At 42.1% G+C, this 26,637-nt stretch overlaps 1 protein-coding gene across 1 annotated transcript in view; it reads left to right on the top strand.

The window, feature by feature from the left end:
• The window catches only part of LOC136438825 (plexin domain-containing protein 2-like), a 48,144-nt gene that overhangs the window by 14,901 nt on the left and 6,606 nt on the right, over positions 1-26,637 (top strand). The window contains exons 2-10 of the mRNA XM_066433794.1: positions 12,821-12,963; positions 14,402-14,536; positions 15,715-15,784; positions 16,480-16,602; positions 21,857-21,910; positions 22,334-22,398; positions 22,779-22,878; positions 23,993-24,088; positions 24,864-24,945. Of these exons, the coding sequence (XP_066289891.1) occupies positions 12,821-12,963; positions 14,402-14,536; positions 15,715-15,784; positions 16,480-16,602; positions 21,857-21,910; positions 22,334-22,398; positions 22,779-22,878; positions 23,993-24,088; positions 24,864-24,945 (868 nt within the window). The remainder of the gene's footprint in view (positions 1-12,820; positions 12,964-14,401; positions 14,537-15,714; positions 15,785-16,479; positions 16,603-21,856; positions 21,911-22,333; positions 22,399-22,778; positions 22,879-23,992; positions 24,089-24,863; positions 24,946-26,637) is intronic.

A 26,637-nucleotide genomic window follows, 5' to 3' on the forward strand; every position in this document is an offset into this window, starting at 1 on the left:
CATACAATCAGACCATGTTTATAAATCCAGAGATCTAGACATATGAGTAACATTATTTTGTACATTTCCTTTCGGATCACTTGTTTCTATATTCGCTGATGACTCGTTTGTGACTAGGTACATTTTACCTCCATAAAAATGGAGGTATTGTTTTGAGTCTGTCTTCCTGCCTGTCTGTATGTGTGTCTGTCTGCCTGTGAGTTTGTGTTTCCGGATATTTGTGGCCATCATTACTTCTGAAACCCTGAATGGATTGTAATAATATTTGGTGTGTGGGTAGGTGTTGGGAAGGCGAAGGCCAAAGGTGATGTTGGGTCCTCTGGCGGCCGACCTTGGTACTACAGCAGAAATTCTTGTTTCTGTACCTTTTGTCCTGGACATGCTATGATCACGTTCATCTAGCTCTTTTTCCAGAATTGGTATAACATCGACGGATGGCGAGAATCATAAAAAATATCAAGCATCTCGCTTCTCTTGGAACTCATTTCTTTTGTGTGTCTATTCTGCTGCCTGGTGGATTGGATCTGAGTGCAGTCCAAAGAACAAAATCAGAAGCAATCAATCAAACGGCAGACACCGCTGCAGCAGCCGTTGCTAACTTTGGGTGACGACAGCGGAATGTTAATGATGTTTAGATGTAGGATCTACATACTAAGTTGGATAGGCTGGTTTCCTTAACGTTTTGTAATTGGGGGTTTTCTTTTGCTAAAGGCATAATATTTCACTTTTTTTTTCTAAACCGGAGCTTAATTTACTTACAAGTCAAAGGTATGCATTGCGTTTTAAAAATCGGTTGTTTTCTAAATCTTTTGTTTTCTAAACATCATATTTCGTGTTTTTATCATAGTTTTCATATCTTATATGAACATACCGAATCTCGCTTGTTATTATGTTATTACTGACGTCCAGTTCATAATGTTTTCCCCCATGACCACATCTGATATAGAGTAAACGAGAAATCTAACTCGTATCGCTACACAATCGTGCCCCAAGACATGCCCATGTGACCCTTTCCCATCATAGCATCCTGACTTTACCACCAAAAGGTCGCTACTTAATACATAGGAGAAAGCCGAGAGCGTCGGCGGGAAACTACTGTTTCAGCCCATCATCTCAATCCCAACAATATGACAAGGGTTGGCCATGCATATTGCCGCGCCCCTCCCCCTTCAATATCATTCCTTATTTCCGTCCACGCATACAATATCATTCCCCACTCAGCGAACTCTGCGCCCTTGACATCGCCTACAGAAATGACGACTTACCTACGCCGTTATTAAATTCTGCTATAGTTAATCTTCCACCATATACACGTAGGGAGAGTAAAGCTTTGCTACGAGGTATATTGCCTGAATTATCAGTAAGTTCTTGAGTCATGGAGCCAGTAGGTGACATGGTAACCGTGCAGTAGAGATTGAAAATCTGTCCTCCTTTCTTCAAGTTCCTTTTACTACGTTTTACCCCGTCTGTGCAATAAATCTAATGATCTAGTAGATAGGTGGGTCACGGGAAATATATGGCTTATTGTCGGTGAAACCAGCCCCAATCTGTTTTCATCTGACGCGCTCGATGCTAAAACCTTCTGCCAAATGGAAAGAAAATTAAAGCGCCCCAAAGCAATTTATTTGCTAATGATCTTGTAATTCACTAATTAGATATTGAGGAAAACTTTGCCCTTGAACGTCGTGAAGGAATGCAAAAAAGATTGGTTTGCTAATGGGGAGGTGTTTGATGGTTCAGGTATGGGGGAGGGGGGCGTCGGGGGAAAGGTATTGAAATATGGATTAATTAGTTGAGGGGTCAAACCGGGGTACAGTATGCAGGTCGTTTGTCTTCACGGTAAATGAGGAAGTGTGTCTTAAATGGAAATGATGCATCACAAACACATGTAGTTTAGACCGTTTAACTGCCGTGTACTGTGGAAGTTCCACTAGGAGAATTGTGATAAACGTGCACAGCATCAGCATCTCACCGATGCATAGTTACATGTCGTGTGCATATATCCCCATGCTCTTATAGATTTGACTCTTACAGACCGACTGACAAGGTAACCCGGTAGTCCGATGATTGTATAGTTTTGCTATTTCTAGTAGTCAGGCTAGTTAGGCAATCCTTGCTGTATGCCTTTCACAGCCAAACCATAGAATAAAAAAAGTGGTGAAACCTAGTCAAGGCTTACGACAAATACTACACAGCGTTGGGAGGCTTCAGGTTTTGTGTGTATGTCATATATATTGTCTTGCATTTGATACAAAACGACACAGCTAGGTTTTATACATTAACAATGAAAGTAACATCAAAACCCATGCCTGCTATTACTAAATGTAAACAAAATCAATCCATGCAAACATGTTGAAGGGAATCCTGCTCCTGCTATATCATGGTAAATCTGTTCTGTAATTTTCTGTTCTGCTGTTCGGTTATTTTTTTTTACACCTATTCACGATATAATATATATCGTATGTCTCAATCTATGCAATTCGGAATCCAAGCATCACATGCCATATCCATTTATCCATCTTATCATTTCTTTATCCAAAACATGTCATCAGAAGAATCATATCTCCCTTTCCCTCATGTCTCTGGAGATGAAAAAGAATAAATCGCATAACCCCTGTGCCCCAGGAGCCCTTGCATCTTCTTCCACCTCTGCAGAAATGAGAAAATCTTCTCCGTGAGCCGGACTTTTCCAGCCTTAGAAGCTTAAAACGCCCCGGCCTGGGGATGATATCAGGCGATAAGGCACTAGGACCGCTTACTCTTCCCGGACTGGACGTAAAGCTTCCTCCAATACCTGCAAATGTAACCTAGAGGCATTGATTTAGGCTGCTTACACATCGCCCTGTAGGGCACCGTTCGGGTTAGCGAGTCTTATTTCAGATGAATGAATCTCTCCGGCACTTACTTAGCCTCCAGGGCCAAGTATAAGTAACGGAGATACATTAAGTTGACGCGGTGATACATTGAAACTAGGTCGTACAATAAAAAGCAATAAAAGTGCACAGTATAATTTCTCTCTCTTGAAAGAATGGGTTGCTTCCGTTGGGGGTTCGCTGAAAATACAGAAGGTTTCGGATTTACGGAGATTTGTCTTTTTAATTAACAAGATTAAAAGTCGTTGCACATAATGGAAGCAAGAAATGCAATGAAACGTGAACGCGAAAACTAATTAGGTAATGGCGCACAGACAGAATTACAGTCAGCGCTTCAGTCCCGTTTCCTGTTTTTAGTTTATTGACGGTGTGAGATATTCTTCTTACGTTGGCGTACCGTTGACGTAGACTTAGCCTTTCAGATTGAAATTGCCAGCCACAAACTAAATTTGCTGCAGTGAAATACCTTCCTAACATTCCGTCGTTGAACAAATTCTGTCGGTTATTTGTAGCCCACCTGGAACTCTAGAACCCCTGCCACACACACCGATGTCTCAGCAATTTCAAACCACCCCCCGTACCCTCACCTCAGGTGGGCGACATCACGGGGAGAAGAAATCGCCGTGACACCGGTGGTACTGGGACCTCTCCCGGTAGATCGAAGCGAATGGAATTTCTCCTCGACTCAGTCCCCGCGCCACCGTTGGGTTCCGGGCGCGGGGATGTAATCCAGCGTCCCCGGGCGCTCTCCGGTTAATTACCCCCATGGATTACGGACAAAGTGAGAAATTTATATCAAACATTGAGAGGAGATCGATCAAAGGGGGATATTTGGTAGGTAAACTCAGACTGGCCGGGAAATAGAGGATGATGCCACCGTCGATTAGTGGTAAAGGTCTATCCGTGAATACATAGATTTTCCGGCTACGCGTTGATTTTGTGCGTTATCACTGACATGGCAAATATGTGACATGTAGGGGCATATATAGCTGAAACCCGCTTGTGCAAGACTGTGTGTGTGTGTGTGTGTGTGTGTATGTATGTTTGTATGTATGTGTGTGTGTGTGTGCTTGTGCGTGCATGTGTGTGTCTGTGTGTGCATGTGTGTGTGTGTGTGTGTGTGTGTGTGTGTGTGTGTGTGTGCGTGTATTTGTGTGTGTGTGTGCGTGCGTGTGTGTATGTATGTGTGTGTATGTGTGTGTATGTGTTGGCCAGTCTACCGTAAACTACTCTCCTTCTGGTCGTGACTTGCAATCCAATTTAGTGTTTTCGCTCACCAGACTAACGTGCTTCTGTTCAAAGCAAATGGCTGCAGTCCACTTGGTCCACTGTTTGTGTCAGAAAGAGTAGGGGGCTTCTCGTTGATATGTGCGCTATCAGTGACATGTCAAATATGTGATATATAGGGACATATATAGCTGGAAGCTGCTTGTGCAAGACTGTTTAAGTGCGCTCTCTCGTCTCTCTGCAGTCTTAGTAAAGGAGGTGAAGACGTGGTCCACTGTTTGTGTCAGAAAAAGTAGGGGCGGGGGTTCTCTGTTGCATTGAACCCGTGTACACCTCGGTATATTACATCTGCTTCTCGACAAAGACATGGCAATCGAATTTGATAGTTTCTCAGCACGTTAAACTGGATCAAAGGACAGTTTCATTATTTTCAACATACTTAACCATGATTGGTCTGGGAGACCAACACTGTGATAGCAGAATTTGGGTTATCGGCTATAAAGTTTCAGCCCAGTCGTATGACCTCTATCTCCGATGATGCTGTACACTGTTGATGTGGATTCATCAACCTATTTCTACATTGCCCCCTTCTGGATTTTACTGATCTGATCTAAGGGGCCGGCCTAGGTGACCATTAACCCTTTTCATCTTGTGTTATGGTTTCAAAGAGTGTCTTTTTCATGTACGTACTGCGTGCAATAAAGATGATGCTGAACCCCGTACAGCCCCAGACCCGGAATTAATCCTTTACATACCGTATTAATCGTTCATATCCCATTCGCAAGACCTTTTACCTACATGTGTGGCCATTAAGTTGTTTTGGTGAGGATATCTTGAAAAGTTAAAATGAATTTTTAAGATGTTAGTTCATGGTGTTGGGTAGACCTTGGAACTTCTCACGACCTGACCCTAGCCTTGACTATATACTTTCGGTGTGCATTTGGTTATAGTTGGCATCATTGAATTTATCCGCTGGATGTTTTCAAGAAACCTAACCAGTGCTGTTTCATACACTATGTAGGAAACGACATGCTACCTTGAACAGTTGTTAATGGATTCCATCCTACCTGCGATACGGCCAACCAATCCAGAAAAATGAACTCACACCAACGATCAAGGGGAAATTCAGTTTCGCTCTGCACAAAGGTGAACCTATAGCACGACATCCCGTGTGGGAGAAATGCTGAATGTGGCAAATCGTAACGGGATAGAATCTTTATTTAGAGCAATCTATTACCAATTCCGGCATCTTCCTAGGTCATATAATTTGGACGAGCACAGGAGCTTGCTGTAAAGTGTTATCGATCAAGCCTGTAATAGTACAGAGAATCGCTGTCTGCGGAGCTTTTTTCTTCGGCCCGTCGGACGTTGTGGCAAGGTCACCGTTCTAGAAGTCATACATCAAAAAGCTTTCTATTCGCGATATTATTTCATTAGAAGGGATTTGAAAGGCATTGGTTTGATGCGATTTCTGTCGAGTCATGAAAAACGACCCAACTTTGACGGTCGGAGAGTCGAGCTGAATGAGTGAATGAATATTTCATTACAGCTTCTCTCACATAATCGCGCACTCTACATGGGCACACAGCGTGCTATTACAAAAGAGGTATTGCACATTTAAGGAGTTAAAGAAGCGAAATACACCATTAGTCAAAACATGACTAATACAGAAGCACTACAATTTCTTATTAACGGATATTTAGGGAGCAATCTATGTGTAAACTGCGTACATTCTTTATGGCTTTACATGAAATGCGTTCTTGAATGCTACTTAGGAAAAAGTGCCAACAAAATTAACCCATTTTACCAAAAACGAATCTATTTCCCTTTTGTGCTGACTATGAGATGTTCTCATCTTTGTCTAACGTTTCAACGGTTTAGATGCATTTGTTTTCCTCCTATGGTGCATGGTGACAGTTCAATATATGTCTTTCACGTCGGGATGGACTTGGTCACTATTGCCCCGCCCCTAATTCATTATTGAACTTAATATTCCGATTAAAGAAATGCCCGTAACCTTTCAAACTACAGCAGCCTACATGATATGCACCCGTACATGGTATGCACCCGTGTCTCGCTGCTTGAGCCCATGGTGGCGCATTTGTTTATGTTCTCTTTCAAATTTGTCTTCCGCGTATTTGGCGATGTTCCCACACGCGCGACTGTGCCACCACGGGGAAACAGATAGCTTCTGCAGCTATACAGCCGCGGACACGCTTCAGTTGATGTTATGACTTTGGGGACTCCCGAGCAGTAACGCCACAGCACGATAGGAAAGTGGGAGTATTACGAAGCACAGCAAGGGAAGACTGGCGCGTATACGTAGTCATCAACGTCAAAATAGTAATACATCTTTGACGTTAGATACTGGTAGCATCGTAGAAAGACGGTGTGACTGTTTCAGGGCATGTGAAGTATATTCAGTGTCTCTGTTTGAGACTCGTTAGTTAAAAGTATGTTTGTGGTTCTTATCACGGCAGTGCTAGGGTTAGATACTGGGAATCTTGAAATGTTCGCGATGTTTTATTTTGTGTCTCCATTGTATTGCTACTGTATCACATAATTGTTTCAGTCGCGAACTTAAAACACCGCGAAAAACACCTTTTCCCTCCTACAGCGAAATCAAGTCCCTGACAAAATGAACAAAGTTTCAGTGTAGATTGACTGAGGCAGGAAATGCTAATAGAAAAGGTCAGAGGTGATTTGAATCTTCTGACAGTTTCAGGACATAAGTTGTGAACCATGCCTGGCCTTCGTTATGCTTCGGTCCCATTTCCAACCCGGGGCCCGGCCGGGCTGTTTGCGAAAACGAAAAATAAAATAAAAAACGCATATCAGGAAAATACACAATGTATGGTTAGGACTTAGGAGTAATCTTTTTACGTTTTATGTCCTTTGTTGTCGTTTAAATCATTATTTTTCGTTCCAACAGGCTGCCCGGCCGGCCCCCGGATTGGAAATGGGACCAAAGCATTAGTGAGAGACTATTTGCGGGTTCAGCGTCCATCTCCTTGACTCCATCAGATGTATTTTTTTATTTATTCAGCTTAACAGATACAATCTGAAGGGAGTATTGTTGAATTGAAGTAGAAGAAGCTCTCCGAGATGGAAAACCCTCAGCCGGGGTTGCGTGGATATAGCCTAGGTGCTATCTTAAGAAACGGGTATGTGAATCACAGACGAATTGAATTTCAGAATCTTTAGGCTTTTGATCAGGGTGAGTATGGGAGCCCCGGTAAACTAAAACTAGCATAGTACCCAGACTAACCTGGATAGGATTTATGTTCCTGAAATAGCGCTGGTAGTCATAGGGATTTCTCAAATCTACATTGCGAATTCGATGTCAGGCATCGACGAGGTCAGGTCATGACAGGCCTCAGTCCACCAATAACGTGCATGATTCTTCCGAATTAACAAGGAGGTTATAACCTCCTATAGTAACCCCCTACAACCTGCTTGGAAATAAGGAATGGGTTTCCACCATATCTTGGAGGTGAAGGATGATTTAGATGGTACGAAAGCTAAGACAGGTTTGTGTATTTTTTTGGGCAAAGCGATAACCATGAACAAGCAGAGGTGGCCCAAAGTGCTGACGTCACGTTCCCACATAGTCACGTGTCTGGAGAGATTGGTCATGAACCTGACGACGGCTGTGGTAGAGCTAGAGACGGCAAAAAAATCAAGGAGCTTTGTTGTTATATTTCTTTAAACAAGGGTCATTTTCTTAATTTTTCTCGTTTATCAGAGTCTGATCTACATCGCGAATTGTGTTTTTGCACCGTTCGTCTCTTCTTGTATCAAACCCATATAACTGCTTTCCTCCCTTTTTTTTATCAAAGGTCATCCTTGATATTCTGGTACCGAAAGTACATAGTGACCTCTGCGGAGAGTGTTTCACGGATGGAAGTCCCGCCCTATCACATTATTGTCCACCTGTTGCGGACTCCCATTGGCAGGTTCCACAATAAATAGACACCGGGATTTTATCTCGTGATATCCGTCTTGGCATAACGTAGGGTGAATGCGAATGTGGGGTGAGACCTTCGGACTAAAGGGGCTCGTGATTCCTTACTTCCTTTCTCCTCATGTCGTAAGAAAACGTGATCCGTATGTCTATTAGGCATTAAGAGGTTTTCTGAGAGAGGCTTCTGTCAGACCTGAGAGCGGTTTATATAGATCGTAGAGATGACGTCTTCAAGATGCTACTGGATCTGACCATGGCACATCTAAAAGTTGCAGTTAGGGGCGTACCTCACTGAGTAAAGTAGAACTTATGAGGTACGTTTGTACTGGTATACGGTTTGCTCGCCGGTTAAGTGTTGTACTCCCACTTTAAGATAGTCTTACAATATTTCTCACTAATGTAACACAAATAACGCACAAAGGTGGTTTGATGCCATAGAATCTTTAGCGGGGTGTGATAGTAATAACCACAGATAAGTATCTAAGAATCCCATATTAACAAAACGACTGAATTTTTCTACGACATATGCACAATCGTACCAACAGTTTCTGACCGTAGGACGATCATGCAACGAAGGTGACCGGGCCCTTAAAAAGAGATAAATATGGTAGACTTTCAAGTAAATAACCGTTTCAAAATACATCCAGCTTCCTGAGTAACTGTTACCAAGGTGGTTGTTACCCCTTTCTGTTATTTTGTGCATGTTTTCCAACGCTTGTTTTCCATACGTATTTGACGTATCTCAAACACAACAGACACAACACAACGGCAAGAGCATGTCCCTGGACCCATTCACAGATGTCAAATATGCAGCAAGTTTGCCCTCGCAGAACTCTCAAGAACAAACTTAGTCTTCCCGATAGTTCCGAGAGTTTACCAGAAGATAAATCGCCCCTCCCGGCCTCCTCTAACCCTCCCCGGTGCACGTTCTCACTCCTGCCGTTATAAATACCGCAAGGGGTCGTAATTGGCAAAATTTACATCCACACTCAGTCTCAGTCACACGCAGATGGCGGTGCAGATAAATCTTCCGGTCGCCTGTACGTCCAACGATATTAACCGAGCATTTGTAACGATAGAGAAGCCGGCGGAGCATGCCTCCGTCCACGGTCCGCTTCCCTAGGCCCTGGGCAGTCGCATGCTTAATTACAGCCTATGCATGGTTTGCCATTTACATTTCTTGTCTGAAAGAAAATGAGAAGAAGGACAGTTTTAACTAATTGTTAAACATAACGAAAGAGGCAGGAAATAAAACACAAACAAATATTTTGCTGTTAAGCTAGAACTCAGGAGGAATCCTTGATCACACAGCTTTAGTTAAGATTAAACAAACCACAATTACGTATAACGAATCACCTTGCATTTCTAGATATCTTCCAGCGCCATTAATCATCATAAGAATGATTTTATCGTCAACGAATGATGTCTTATAGATCTGAACATTGAATATGTAACAACCTATCATCTAATTTGTTCATTCCATCTTCGTTGTAAGTTTTCAGTAAAACATATGTTACAGCATATCCGGCAGTAATCAATCTGAATTCCTAAAACACAACAATAACGTGAATCTATCCGACATGATGTCAAGTGACGTTGAAAACATGATCCTTCATTAAAATATTTCTCTTACGTGAACATCCTGGGGAGATGAGTTTCCGGGGAGGGCTGACATGTGGATGGAAGATAACGAGCAAACAAATGCTCTTGTTCATCAAAAGACGGGTCGTTCCAAGTAGGAAGGTCCCAGGGGGTGATATAACTGTCAGAGTGATCCATCAAGTATCTTTGTAGGGAGACGCTTGCATCTTAAATGGAGCCGCCGGTCTGGTACATGACGCGATATGTGTGGAAACGTGTAATAATTAAATCAGTGTCTACATGAGGGATTATAGTTTAATATATATATACTGATAGGTCTGGGTAGTCTATGCAATTATCTCGGAAAGAAATCGCACTGTGTGCTACAGAGCTGGAAATCACTTTTGTTCATAAGTTGTGAGCACTGTGAAAATGCCAAGGCTGTGTCTGCTCAGGGTAACAATTAGTTAGATACCCTCAAAATAGTTCACAAACAACGTACCTTCACCAACTATTATTATGACACAAATTATGAAAATCAAGATATAGGTGATGAAATAAAAGTATTCCATTATCCATATCCTGAATTGATTAATTTGTGTTAATCTTTATCAACGTCGCCCACAAGGTAAAGTTAATAAGATCCATCCATCCACCCATCCATCCATTCTTGATTTATCCTGCTTAAAAGTCTTTTGTGCCTCTACAGAACCCTACAGTGGATGTTGTAGACGGCAGAACGTCGAGACCGTGCATGCTGTGCAATATGAGTAATAAACTGGTGAAAGTATCAACTTCGAAGTATCTTATACCAGCTCGGAAAAGAACAAAAAATAGTCATGATTAAGGGCATGAAAAAATCCGTTTTTCCTAGAGCTGTCGCAGATACAGATATCGTGCTAAGAGACCTCACCGCAAACACAGCCACGCTAGCGAAAAATAACTTTGTTGCTAAAGATAATAAGTAGGTATAGCGGGCAACAAGAGGATTACATCCAGGCTTACTTACTGTAAATTCAATTCGATATCACCATGTCGCTGTCGGTGAAGCTTATAGGACCTTCAGGTCGATTCCGCTATGTAGTACTTACTGACTCATGTGCTCATTTACATCTTTTCCAAGAAAGTGGGCCTTGAATTTTGACTGAGCAGCTCAACCACGAAGAGAGGCAGTCATCTTATGCGGTCTCGACAAGTTCTCTTAATTCCGTAGGTCAATCATAAAGGGATGAATTCATGTCGCTGAGCGACTTAGATATGGAGATACGTGTGACATGCAGAGGTGACGTGCTCAGTCGCTGAGTCCTTTTCTTCTGATGCAAATGATGCTTCTGATGTAACGGCATAGAAAATGGAGTCATGTTGGGCACGGTTTAAAACGTTGAGATATTCTTATTGTTAAATTTACATTGCTATGTACATCATTTTAGTTTAAATCACGTATATATAACTAGCTTATAATATTTTTCGTTTTTACTCTTCGCATATTGAACTGATCGTGATGACTTTATGTTTCTTGATCGAGATTAGAATAGCACTGTAGCTAGTTGTAGAACGGCAATGTCTTTATTCATTCCGTCTACGTCTACAATATCCGAACACAATCCACACACGTGCAATTCCCTGGACATTTTCCAATAAACATTCTTTCACTTCCGATTACTCGTATCCATTTCTACGTTATTAAATCTTAACTGGAAATTGTTCGCTTCGTATCTATTGAATTAGGAGAAAATCACGTATATGACCTTTTAACATTTCCCAGGTCTCGTTTGCAAAGCTAATTCTACATAAACACACTTCTTGGACAATCAACGTGGACGGCTGAGCGGAATGTACACGTACAACACAGAGGTCATGTGTACAGGCAGTGACCGTACCCATCCTAGCGTCCAGAATTTAATCAAAGCTTCATTTCCTGCCTTGGATAAAATGACAGCGATAGGCACATTTCATTTACTGAATGGCTAAACAATTAGACGGTCGACTGGTACGTGCACATCACATCACATACTGGAAATAAGAGTAAGTAAGGCTGATGCTGTAAGAATTGTTAACGTTATAATTCATTCAATGGCGTCTGTCTAGTTGCTGTCTAGATGCCATACATGCTGATTGATAGCAAACAACCAACTTTTTGCAAAGTGTTGGCATTGTTTATAGAAGGTTTTATCAAGAGGCGCTGTCGAGAAAACTTCAAACTTGAAGACTAAGGGTTTGAGGCCTCGAAATCAGAACACAAGTTTTAATCTATCGCATTCATAACATATTTTTCAAAATGGCGAGACAGTAGTCCCTGTCAGTGTATCCCTTCCTCCTGATGCTCACTGACACGTGCAGCATGGAGCCGATCTCCTGCACATTGATTCTACAGGATCAGACCCAATAGTATCAGTTCTGGGTTCCACTAAGGCTTTAGACAACTAAATCTGCGGCTCAGATTGCGATGAGGAATCAATTAAGTCGTTCCGAATGGCCAGACAATCTCCGGCCTTGACTTGGGCAGTAGATCCGCCTTGATTACCGTTCGAACATGAAGTACTGCCCGCCCACCGTCTGGCGCAGAGGCTGTTTCAGAACAAATTAGACTGTTGCAGCAGCTGGATACGCGATTGACAAATTCTTTTGAAGCATTTTGTTGTTGTTGAAACAATATAAAACAAAAGCAAAGACTTTGTTATATACTTCGTAATGTTCTCGAGCTCGTATGCGGCCCTTTCTTCCGATATATTATAAAAAATGTGTTGGTTTTAGATGTAAATGCATGAAATGAAGGTACATTGCTTCTTATATTACCTGGTATGTGGATAGGGTTAGGGGAATGTTGTCAATCATACAAACAAACCAGAAAATTAATTTCAGACAGCTTTTTAATGACAATGGGGCTGACTTGAAAGACCCTATAACAAAAACAAGTTTCAGTCTTCTATCATTGCTAAAAAAACATCAAAATAAAGTCATGTTGCAGTTATGCTTTTCTCAGTTTAAGCGTCTAATGCAATGCAATATTCCAATGATGTCTAAAGAGGAAATATCGTACAAGATTGTATACCAATTCTTGCTATGTGCACGTGGGTATGTGCATATTTTTCTTGAATGTGTAAATTCCTAGTTGACATAAAGATCCAGTTACTGGACGCCATAAAACTTCAGACTCTCTCTTTCCTGATTACAGAGCCCGACACATCTCCCACCCCGACCGCCAGTGAGCAGGATGCCGGGCGGCGGAGGGTGAAGGAACAAGGCGCCGTTCGCTCGATTACCTCACGCTCGGCAGACAGCAGAAAGAGCGGTAGGAACAACGGCGGACTTCTGGAGGTTAGTCTGCCTGACTCTGCCTGATGTCTGTAATGCATAGTAATGATAAGGATGTATCAACAGTAAAGCAGGAGAAATTTAATGAAATATAGTAAGATTCATAAGGAGTTGACCGGCAGGAAGTTGATTAAATCTTATTTCTGTGTCGTTTTGCGAGGTGCTTTGGAATTGTGGTGGTTGGTCTACTACGTCTGTAGTCCTCCATAGTAATGATATTGATAAGGATTTATCAACAGTAAAGCAGAAGGAACTTAATGAAATATAGTAACATTCATAAGGAGTTAACCACAGCAGACTGGCAGGAAGTTAATGAAATCTGATTTCTGTGTCGTTTTCCGTGGTACTTTAATTTGTAGACGATTCAGCACACAGAGAAAAGTTCTGTGTTGTTTTGTCTGCCACGATTACGACTGTCTGTTGCCAAGAAAAGAAATAGACACGCATCTATTACCGGCTAGACAAGCGATGTGCTTTAGAACATTACAAATCTCTGAAGTGAAATTAAAGTCTAAAGCAGCACGAAAGCACTATAGATTCTAGTTGACACAAGCTACCTTTTAAGTGTGATATATCTTGCCATCGATAGTTGACAATTAACGGTGCAACTGGAGGAAATTGAGTGGAGAAGGAAGGGCGTAGCCCCTCGAGCCAGAAGCGCTTCAAAGCTCGTATATCAATACCTCAGTCGCTTCAGGGGAGCCACATTTCACACATGCATTACATCCTACTGACATCGATATTCAATAATCAATATGCGTCTGTGTAAAGAAAAGATGGGTAAAACGGTGGGAAGGGAGAAGGTGGGATGAACCGTGTTATACGTAGTGATGTCTCCACAAACTGCAACAGAGCGGCAACATCTTCGACCAGCCCCGAAAACGCATCCCGAGAACAGACGATCAATCTCGATGATAGGATGGTCCGAAATGGCGATCCTATCGATTTTGATTAGGAAGAAATGAGGGCTCCTCCTCGACGGTTGAATTCAGGACGAGCAGGGGTCACGTGGGTATCGACCAGTGCTGATGACTGTGATGACATTGCCGTCAGAGTCGATCGAAAACCATCAACCAATGTTGACCTAACGTTACATCAAGGTGACAGAACCTTAGGCGCTATTTACCTGTGGCAATGCTGAGCATGGTAAACTGAAGACAATAAATCATCATATAGATTCATCCTTTTCGCTGCATAAACAATATCTATAACGCATTTGCTAACGATACACTATATCACTTGGATGAACAAATATGCATTTTGGTATAGACCTCATTAGAAGAAATCTGATTCTTATTTGAATGAAACTCGTTTTTCAAGTCATATTCAATTAGCATTGAGTCGTAGTTAACGACTTAGAGTGACTGTGATTATGAACATATGTTATATTACACGCATCAACTCACCAAAATCTAATTATGAAATATGTTTACGAACCCAGCTGGACCACGGCTACTACAAGTCTCGATATTCGCCATCTTACCCAATACCTGGGGGATCATGGGAAATTGTAGGCGGAGGGGACCGACGGAATGCGGTTAACAGTGGAATGCTGGATAGTGGAAAGAGGACTAAGGTAAGGCTGCGACGAAACCCCTCCAATTCAACTTGTCACACAGAATCAGTAGCAAAAGTACTGAGTATTTGCAACAAAGTTGTGATTTTCTTACGTAACCCAAGTAGCATTTGTTGACTTGAATCCCTGCAAATTGTTTCTGAAAACATCGATAGAAATTAGTCTCTGCTCGGCTGGATGATCCTTCGCCGGAAGCCAGCCTATCAAACTTAATTTAAAGATCACAAAACGGTATTAATGAGAACTAATTGGCGCATCTACTCATCCCAATTAGTGGTTACAGACTTAAGTAATTGACTGATACCGCAACTAATCAAATCTACCACGACATGGAGCAGAATACCAAAGAGAGAGTTAACTTAGTTCACTACATGTACAGTAGTCTTCCATTGCTTCGTCTACAAGACCCCCTTGTCGTGTTTTACTGCTAATTGTTTGGTGTACCCTTAATCTTAAGGGTCAACTATCATAGTATAGTCATTTCTATTTTGTTTGGTCTGTCCATCATTAAAAAAAGTCCCCTATTGTCGTGTCATCCCATTGGCCAGTTGGAAACTGTCTTTTGAAATTTATTTTATTTTGATGTGTTAAGTTGGCAAGAGTGGGTTGGTGGGAGCAGGTACTAGTGGACACTGAGTGACCTTTCATGGGTCGTGGGTAGCTTGTCACATTCCCTTCTTTCTTTTGTCTGAGTCTTGGTAACGTTGAAACGTTACACACAAACATACTTTTAAAAGCTCTCATTTCTCTTGACTAGCTTTCCTTTTTTTATCTTGCTTGAAAACTGCTTGAACGTTATTCGTGTTGGTATAGCTCATTCTGGAGTAGGTTTCAATTGAAGTAGGTTAAAACATCTCACACACAATGAGCAGCAGACGTTTTTGTGAATGCACTATTGACCAGACACTCCAAACTAGCTTGCAAGAGGAATGAACAAAACCATAAACACCGCACTTTACAACCATCCTTCAACAGAGACAAGGAACGCCATAAAATTTCTTTAACCTATGATCCACTGCTAACAAAGGCACACGTCCTATCTGCGAAACGTGACTTCACGGTAGTAGTGGCTTGTCCATTCATTCACCAAGACTAAGTGCTGCTCAATCGAAAAGTCTCATCTTTATTGTGTGCTAAAAATTACAATTTAAACCTACTTCTTGTACGCTTTTTTTCAGGCCGTTAGGCTCTCGTTCGCTTTCCCCTTCTACGGACATCCCGTTCGCAACCTCTCCATAGCAACTGAAGGTCAGTCGTTCAATTTATCGTCCACATACATGTAGATACTTCATTAAGGTAGAATATCTAATTATCCTCAGAGTACTAGACAGAAAATCGTTGAACACCAAGTTTACAACTTTCGGATGTATGGGAACATTCTAACTACAATGGACGTCCTGTCGAATTTGGTTGAAAAGGATTCCTTGGCTTTGCAGAATTCTCATCAACAGCATTATTCACGGTAGTTCAAAAGAGGACACTTCCTATACAGCTATAGATTTCTTCCAGTTAAGTCAATTCTCGCTTAATTAAAGTATTGGGATTCTTGTTCTCTCGCCTAATCAGACTACACGGATTACGGGCGTGCGCTGCCCGGATGTGTTAAAAGATGAGCCCAGACGTTTTTCACACCATGTATATCTATGTGATGCATTTCACATGTGAACATGGAATGATAGAAATTGAAAAAGATTCACTTAACGCATAACGTTAACAACAACTCAAACTGGAAACAAAAAAGAATTCAAACAATCTTTAACCACTCGGAGGTTTGCATGACGCTTTAGGGCTTTTCCTTTTGGCTTTGTCATCGTGACATAAAGTAAATGATTTCCTGTTAGACTTGTAAAGAAGAGGACCTTTGCTCCTGAAAGCGCAACAACAGACGCCATGGCATTTTTGTTGCATGACACCTAAATCCCTTCCATTTTCTGTCGGTGCAGGCTTTCTCTCCACGGGGTCGCTCCTGCTGTCGTCACTGGCCTCCACACAGTACATCGCGCCTCTCATGGCTAACTTTGCTGCGGGCAAAGATCCTCCCTCGGTGGTGAGGTATCGTGACAACGGTAGGTGCAACGTTTCATGAAGCCCCCCCCCCCCCCCCCCCCTTACAGGACCCCCGGACACTGGCGGCATCGCTGCGGCTGATCGCATTGACAAAGCACTCAACGATTTTCATCGACAAAAAACGAATATTTTTAAGCTTTGTGTGTTTTGTTGTCTTTTTGGTCATACTTGTACGTTTTGAATGATATTCCCATTTTTAAGTCAAGGGTAACACAAATTCAGTTTAGGACGCAGCGACGTCGACAGCGTGCCGCGGGTCCAGTGAGAGGGGGGCTTGATAAACTTTGTATGTTCTTTTTATCCACAAAGTAATTCTCCTCGCCATCGATCACCATGTCATTGTACTCAACCCTGTTTGATGCGCATCACTTCCGTTTCCATTACCGTCAGTTCAACACTCGTCCCAAATGTTGTCCCTATGACAAAATGAATGGATGAGGTAGGATCCAAAGTACAAAAGTACTTTCGAAGGTGATGTACCTTCCTGCCGGAAAGAAGACAGTACCAATCTGCTGCAGGTTTTATTGAAGTGCGAGAAGATCAATTCCAAATCCCCTGTGCCTTGATTTACAAGTTGATCGTTTGATTCCTCTACAACGCGCCATCAACAGACCCGTAGTGTCAAGCAAGGCTACCTCTCTAGATGTCTTTCCAGGCAACTCCATACATCTTCTGCAGTCGAGGATTTACACCCAAGCTCCCGTTACTTTGCGCCTTCGTTCCCTATTGCTGTTGTCCGTCTTAAATGTTATCCAGGGGAAGCCGTTAATGTTCCTCGGGGCGTAGTTTGTCAGGAACGGGGATGGAAGACGTAAACTACCATGGGCCTTTTGTGCGGATATTTACAACTCCCCCCGGTCACGAGAATAGCCGGAACATGAAACTTGAAATTTATGCACCACTTCATCTTCGCGCGTTTGCGAACTTTGAGGCACACAGGATTCCGAGTTACGCATTGTTTTCGAGTATGGAGTAAAGTATTGACTAAGTTAACGTTACTTTATGTCAAACAAATATCACAGGCACCGTGCTTTGTGATTCGATTAAATCGAGAACAGACGTCAGTCCCCGGTAGACAGCGGTTACGTGAAATCAAGCACTTAAACGTGATGAGTTCCCCTTGAAACGGCTTAACGGCCACGAGGGGACGCATGCCAATATCGAGAACGAAACGCACAATTGCAGCCGTATCGGTGCCAGTGGACTGGTGTCGCAGTAACAGCTTCTTCCCATAATTGCATCTACGGCTGATATTTTATCCGAATCCAATGGGCAGCAAAAATAACACGTCAGTCGGCATTACTTGAAACAATCAAGTCAGACATTGGAAATTGGATTAAACCTGTGATTAGATATCTTCGATCTTTACTAGATTCAGCCACCATTTCCGACCCTAGATCTCTTGTTCGCCGAGCAACAGGCCCGATTTCACGTTGGAAAATCCACCAGTACCTAATAGTGCTGCAACTTTCCAACTTTACCTTTCTCACGAAGGTCGACCGCAAAGTTTAGCAGCAGCTTCAACGTCATAAACATATTTCAGAAGATAAGACCGGCAGTAGACTTCAGTGAACGTTGACGATATCTATAGGTTTTTGAAATGGTCATGGCCTAGCTGTGTTTGAACATCAATCATTGCGAGCATCTCCTACTATGTGCATGCAGGTATGTCTGAAGTACTCCCTGACACAAAGGTACTCTCAACATGGTCAGGTCAGATAAGTCGCTGATAGGTGTTGGTACATCTAATGACGCAATAGGAGTGAGGTGCTTTATGATGCCGTTTCCTGTCTACATTATAGCCGTGGCCTTTGTGCCCCTCCCTTATCGTTCACTGCCATGCCTGACTGCCGCCATCACCGAAACCAATATCCAACTTCAAACGATCCAGCGGCTGCAGATGAGCTCGTCCATATAACAACGGGCATGATGGACGACGGCAGAAGCCCTGACCTGTTCTATCTACATCAATGTGGTTTCTAGCCTGACATCTTTGTGTTGGTCCTTTTTTATATTCCTTTTGCAGATGCTAGTCGATACATCTTGATAAGACTTCGTAGGTTAATGCTGTCAGGAGAGATAGCAAGTTCATTACCTTCGATGATGACATCAGCTGGCCTGGGGTTGAAATCTTTGCCATTAGGCCAGAGACTCTTCGATTTGTCATGTGTCACCACGCCTTTGGACTCGACAAAAGAGGCATTGGAAGGGAGTCATGATTGTAACACAACTGATTGGATACAGATTATACTTTGGATATCTACCTACCCGTCACTGTCGTGCAAAATCCATTTAAAACCGGGGTCATTTTAACTCCGTAGGTGGTCAAGATTATAGCGCATCATACAAGCCTTACAGCCCACGTTGGTGTTTTGAATGTGTCATCAAGATCAGCTTATGATGGATTCTCAGCCTTGAATTGTTCAATTATTGCAAACTGTTGCAAAGGATGTGTAAGCGGAGAAAATCTTAGCTGTAAGTAGAGAATTGATCAAGATCAAACAATGCGTTTGCGGAAATCGCTGACCCACAGAACAGGACTGAACTTTTTTAGGGTATAAATTCCTGCAATAAGATGCATAGGTCTTGGAGTAACAATCACTGTGTTTAGTTTATGGCTGTGCTCATGAATATGTCCATAACAAAAAAAAGTTAAAATCATTTTTCTACTTACCACTTTTGAAGGTAGCTACTCAGTCATGATTCAAACATGTATATTGAATTGTTCTCATGTAAAACGATTGATCTCCTAAGAAGAGGAACGGCCAAGTTGCAGTTAAGTTTGAACAAAGTTACGAGCAGCTACTTGTCCTGGCAGTTCCTTTGCATCAAATGAGAACAAAGCGGCCGTTTGGGAAAGGAGGTAAAAGCTCTGACGCACGGCGGTCTAACTCTTGATTACCAGCACTTGCATGTGGTCTAACGGGAACACGGCGGACTCCTTCTTTACCTTCACACTTCAGACGTGTCTTCGCCTGGTGAAACAGGACGTAACAAGGTGATTTATCACTATTGATCTTCACGTCTGGCGGACAGTAGGACTGATTGTTGTTGCTATCGGCTTTTCTAGGAAGTGACTAACTCGCCTTAAAGATGTAGATGGCCGTTGAACCCCTCATGGGAAACTGGCTTAAATGAGTCTAAGGACTTACAGAGTGTGTTTTGATAAAATAAAATAAAATAATATAATATAATATAATATAATATAATATAATATAATATAATATAATATAATATAATATAATATAATATAATATAATATAATATAATATAATATAATATAATATAATATGAAAATTGCCAGTTTTACTGTAAGTTTCCAGCAACAAGACATGTCAAGCAGTTTCACTACCATTGCGGGGAGTTTTGTTCACGATTTTGTAGTGTTAACTGCTTGCGAATACTCATGCAATGTGTTTGCAGTTCACTGCGATGTGTTTTATCGAAAGAAGAGTTTCTCATATCCTCTGGGATTAAGATACTTCGTATCGCACATAGTTCTTACTTGAGGCTTGGCGGCAAAAACTGCAGACGTCTATGCTTTTAATAAATGGTTCTGCTTTACGAAACCAGATAGCAACGTTTCAACATGGCTATCAGTGACTGGAGGCCATTGATATACATGATAGGATCTATTCATGTTCGCTTGCTTTTCTACTGACGCATGCTTCTTACCGTTACAGAGTAGTTAATCTGGCCCTGTACTGTACATGTGTCTTTAGGGTTGATGCGAGCGCTGGAAAGTCCTTCAGAAGCTGTCTTACCGATTTGTCACTGGCTGATTCCAATAAGATCTAAAGTTTTCTCTGTAAGCTTTCGATTTTACAAACAAGAAACAACATTTTCAAGTTCATTCTATCTAACAATTTGAGTTGATTGTTGCTTAACGTTTTCAAGTTAATTCTACTTTATATTCTTTACTGAAGTGATGTACTACTGACATGCAGGATTTACTAGTACTCAAATTGTAAATGTATCCATCAGCATCGGCCTATTTTCTGTCATCATGAATTTTTTTTATATTCGAGGATTTCGTATTCCGGTTGGAAAAGAGCTTGCGAAGCAAATATGACAAAAGCAGAGATGACAGTCAATGACAGAGACATAGTCGTTAAGAGGGCTTCCCCAAGGGTGCACCTACGCAGATGCTGAGTAGTCCATCCCCGGACACAACATTAGATAACGGCGGTGGAAATGCACCAGCCCCCCGCCCACGGCAACCACACGGCACGGCATCAGCGATACATACACAACAGGTTGCGTTCCAAATGGACTTTTCTTGGCTATGTACGTCCAAGCAAGATTGTCTGTGGCGATCAAAGTGTTCCCTTGCGGCATGGTCCATTTTCAGCATCGACTACCGCAAATGAGGTACTCCTATTAACGCTCCCGAGAGTAACGTTTCGGGACAGCTGCGGAGGCACAACGGCCGCAATTCGATTGCTGATTTACTGATCTCAAAACATGCTGGCTCCGTAACCTTGCTCTAAAGGGCGCCGATATGTCAAGAATTGGACAACATGTCATCATGGGTATCAGTACATCTGGAACTAGATTGCATTAGGCTAACTGGTGGAGGGGGATACTCTGCGTGTCTGTCACGAGGGAGCTGACTCCTTATCGAACACACTTTTCATTTCCCCCCGCACTCCCATATCTGATTCGAACCTATTGTACAGACTGTGTATCTAGGCCAGAGGTCTAAACTATTTCAGCTGAAAAATGCGCGCGAAAGTTAAAGTAGTGCTTCTTCAGATTGGATGCTGCATTGAGGCTACTTTATGGTGATGTCGATGCTCAAATGCTGTGTGTAACAGAGCAATGATGAAGTAATTAAACAGGACTTTGAGACACTGGACTATTTTTACCATGATGAATCGAAAAGAAATGCCCCCTTTAGTTGATGAAATATGTATATATGTATGGAGGGAGATTGATTAGGCCTTGTTCCGTTTCACAACTCAATAGGACCTGCACCAACAACTGCATTACTGCATTTTATCCCATCTTATCGACATGTTTGCTTCGATCCAAAACCATATAGCTGTCGAATAACTGTTTAAGGTTACTTAATAGGAAATCTTTTCTACAAAGAAATACATTAATATTTTTCATCTGTTTTATATGCAGTAGCTATAGACTCACAAAAGTCATGTCAATATGTATATTCATGGCTTTTCCATTGTGTGCAGCTTGCTCTTTATATTCCTATTAAAGTAAGATTTCAATATGTATTCATATTTGTCCTTGCAGGGACCAGCTTTACGGTGGAATGGTCGAAGGTGAAGCTGAAGGGCAGTGGCGAGGGTAATTACCATCTTGTCGCGTTTCCTGTCCTTGGCCTCTCCATGGTGCTCATTACCACACTTGATGCAACACACATGACACTCAAGGACACTTCCAAAACAGATAAGGGCGTAAAGGAGGGTGATTGGGGTTCCCACGATATTTATTGTTGTTGTATGCAACAACTTATACTGTGAGTGCCAGAAGGACTGCCACAAATGATACAAGCCTTTGAAAAAAGGTCCCAACAAGCAATATGTGTCGTGTTAATTATGCATTCATCTCGACTAATGTCCATGTCAAGTCAACAGTGTAAGCAGTGCATTACAGGTTGGCGTCCGTTATGCGAGGAGACCAGTCTTTATCACTGGCCAATCACATTTTAGGACTGAAGTAATTGAATAACAGTGTTTAAAAAATACAGATTTTGTACCATGTTCACAGGTGGCAGATTCAGCTTTATGGTGACACTTTTCAAAGATGGCCGGATCGCCTACTTCTACAAGGAGGTATCTACAGTACAACTCAGCAATCAAATGTTCCAGTTCTTTTCCTATGTCCCACTTTGATAAGTTACTATCTACTGCTTTAATCTTTAAATTGCACCATGCGTGGATCGATCATGCCATTATATTGACATATCAGTGCTGTCTCATCGCATGTAAAATATCATATCATCGAGTGACATTTTGTTCTACTCATCTGAATTTCAAAAAGGAATATTGAGAATGAGCAACAAGACGCGACCTACAAACGTCACTGATGTGAAAATAAGTACCTCATTCTTCTTATCCGTTGACAGGTATTGAATTGGAATGCGTTATTACCTTGTCTGAAGTTGTTTTGTTGGAGATATTTATCAATGTAACGATTGCTCTGTCTCTGACAGATTCCTACGCCAGTAGAGAGAATAGATGACTCCTCCTATCCCGTGAGGGTTGGCATATCAGACGCATACACGGTGGATGTGCTTTTATATCCAAGTGCAAGTAAGGAAGGCTATATCATTATCTACAAGACAAGATTAGCTTTCCATAGAAGACGCAACATGGCGAGTGTTATATGAATATGCAACACAGCTATAGTTGCCCGACTGTATGCAATGCTCATCATCTAGATATAAAATATACGGTGCTGCAGTTTCTGCCTTCTTTCTGTTAGCTGGTGTCATGGAGTCACTACATAGGACCAGGAAATACGTTTAGAGGGGGGATACATCTAAACGCAAAATTCTTTGCCCTTCTTACGAGTCTGAATGCTGTTTCTTTTCAATGACTTTCCGTAAATCTCAATACTTCCCCGTCCGTACCTCGCTGCTTTTGGTATCATATTGTCAAAGTTATTCAGTTTAAGGGTTTTCAAGTGACACCTGTTTATGCATCGCAATCTTGTTATTTTCAAGAGCAGTTGTCATTGAAGATGATGGCTAAATCAAACGTGAAAGAACTGACTGCACTTTAAAGATTTCTCTCTACAGTTGGGTCTTTTTATCGATTTGATATATCCTGCTCAACAGAATTTCACATACGAACATCAAAGATGGCTTCCAGCCAGATCTTTTCTTAGATCAAAGACCATGGCAACATGGCCGTGCTTTAAAGGCTTCAAGGAGTTCTTCTGTTGATTTTCCACTGACAGGGCAGTTCTTCACAGTTCACATTCATTACTCTAATGACCTCGCCAGGGACGGATCGTTGATGGGGAAAATGAAACTTGTCACAGATGTGTCACGTCGTGAAATAGGTCGCTGCCCGGGGCCACTTAAGAAGACATTAGGGTTGTAGCATGATCGCTGAGACTGCAATCTTGTTGAAATTCTTAGAAAAGGCCACATTTTCATTGGCTGACTATCTGAACCAGTTCAAAAACAATCTCTGGATTCGATGCGGACCAAAGCAATCTTGGAACGATCCTTGAACGCTCACTGAGCGTTCTGGTTAATTTCAGGTCGCCCATCGGTCGCTCAACGATCGCTGCTTAGTGGAAATTGGGTGTTGGTACTGATAACAACATGCTGTTACATAACAACACATTGGTACTGATCAGCACAACCTAATGTGATGGCTTTGCCATACATTAATGAAAGTCCATGTTTACTTTCAGATGGCCACAGAAAGACGATCTACGAGTACAACACGATCGACTTGGATTTAGCCAAAGTCAAGAATGGATCTTCGTTCTTCCTGTCACCGCTCCCGAGTAAGTTGATGACGCCCGATCTTCTCCAAAGCACTCCTGTAATGGAAATCGAACTACCGGGGGTCGGGATGAAATTAATCAATCATCAACTTCTCCTCGTTCTCCCTGCTAACGAGGTTGATGGGAATGCGATTGATCAGGCTCCAGACTGACCATTACGAAAACGCCATTAGGCTCCTCTACAATTAACAGATGAGCTCATTTTGCCGGATCAAAACAGGCATAAAGCTGTGAGAGTAGCTGAAATTGGCATCACTTTGGTATACCCTCCTGGCAGATTTGACACGCATACACAGATGAGCGGATTTAGGGTACGCTGTAGTGGTCGTACTTTCTTCCGAATCTTTGGCAATGGGTAACGAAGGAATGGAAGGAATGAAAATACTTTATCTTCCATGAAGTTTACCTAACGTTATGGATTAACAGATGGAAGCTCTCCAATATAATATTTTACTCCTTTCCATAACATCCAGCAATCAACATTAACGTTGCAGACGTTTCGGATAGCATATCCGTATGTTTAGGTCCAAAGTAGAGCAAAGTTATCAATGACTATGGCGAGGCCCATTCTTGCTACCATGTATATGTATGGATTATTTTTAAAAAGACTACAAGAATATAAAGCATGCGAATAGTAATGGAATTTATCAGGAAAGACACTGTTTCCAAATTTAATTATGATGAAGAAGATAGAGTTACAGGTACCGCAAGAAATTGAGCAAAACCTCGAAAATGAAGTCGATAATGAGTATCTTTATGTTCTTCTTCCTGTCAGCTTGCACACAGTTCTCTGACTGCCAGAGCTGCGTCAGTGCCAGTATAGGGTTCGAGTGTAGGTGGTGCAGATCGTTACGCAGGTATGCTTCACATAAACAGTATTCATGTAGTAAAGTTGGGCAGTATGTATCAGTAGTATGTAGCAGTAGCTTAGGGCATTCACGTAAGCCCCCCTCTCACTGGACCCGCGGCACGCTGGCGGCGTCGCTACGTCTTAAGCTGGATGTTGAATTCTAGATTTTCTGTGACGCAAGGTTGCCAATAAAACCCTACTTGACGCACCTCAATCTTTCTTTTGGAGAATGACGCTTTACAGTATCATATCTGAGTCATCCTGCCTTCAAAATACTCGAGATAATCATACCAAATAGCCTGAGGAGATAGATTTCATATACTGAACGATTAGGCATATGATCAAGGTCATTTTCAAGCGGAATCATTTTTCCATTAAACGTGACTTTTTCATCGTATTTCTCTAAGAGATTTTGATGACTTATAAAATTGCAAAACTGAAATAGTTGCTACTAGAGGACGGACGTTTCAGTTCCTACTCCCTATCGAGCACAGTATAACAAGCACTGAGAAACAAGACCTCGTAAAAGTACCCAAATTTCAATCTCCAAACTTCTTCACCAGAAAGTAACAAGGGTACACTTGATAAAGATTCAAAGAAATTCATCTCATTTTGAGCCCTTCACTGCGCAACTCAACGGTGACGTCACGGGCGCTCACACAGTCAGATACGACACTGCTGATGCTGTCAAAATTCCATCATCTCCGTATAACTCCGTATCATAAGGTCACCGAATATTGGTGTGCAGCAAATGAATGTAAATACTTGAAGACCAAACACGTCAAGATTGTAAGCCAAATGTCCTTCACTGAATGATTCTGTGCTCGCATCACCAAATGTCACCCATCAACAATGTGATTTAACCGCGACTCTTTGGGAGATATCGGGACTACGTGTTACACACCCGATCCAGCGTAGTTACCCATGCCGACACCGGCGCCATCATGTCCCGAATCGCCACCCTAAGTAAGGCTACGGTACTATTTATACCGCAGATCCGTGCACGCCTATCACCAGATATGGCAGGTAACGAAAATTGTGTTGGCAGGGGGACGATGGGTGTGGAAAAGGTCATAAGTCCTGGCATTAGCCACCATGTGAACTTCTGCTATCGTTTGTGCAAAGTTAGATACGGCTCACGGGCACACTTTTTTTGTGTTTAAAATGGTTGGTAAATGCCCATCGAGCATAGAAAATGTCGTTCTGTAGGATTACGGAAAGCCACAAACTATGCCTGGGAGTCAATTTTCTTCAGCGAGGCTGTTATCAGGACGGTAGTTTTGAACCTGATGCATGCGTTTTCACAATGCACACTTTACAAAATGATACAACTAATGTGCTGTGAGATGTTGCAGCGCATTTGTGTAATGTCTGTAATCTATCATGAGCTGGAGAGATGATGTTAAACACGTCTCACTTGTAGTACGGAATTCAGGAGGGCTTCTGGTGTGTTTCACGCACATCACTAATGTCTACTGAATAAGGCATACAAGGATCCAAGTTTTAATGGACATAAAAGGCAATTGTATCCTACATGACTCTTCTGGTATGTCCTTTTGTCAGGGATACAACAGTTTACCTGTTATTGCACTTTTTACACTAAGTCTTGCCTGTGATGTACTGCTTTACTCCTCTGGCATTGCTTCTCACACGTCTGGTAAAGTAACAAATGAGGCCGTCAAAAAGCTTTCACGTACGA

The sequence above is a fragment of the Branchiostoma lanceolatum genome, chromosome 7, assembly GCF_035083965.1.
Source record: "Branchiostoma lanceolatum isolate klBraLanc5 chromosome 7, klBraLanc5.hap2, whole genome shotgun sequence".
In the NCBI taxonomy this organism is placed as follows: Eukaryota; Metazoa; Chordata; class Leptocardii; order Amphioxiformes; family Branchiostomatidae; genus Branchiostoma; species Branchiostoma lanceolatum.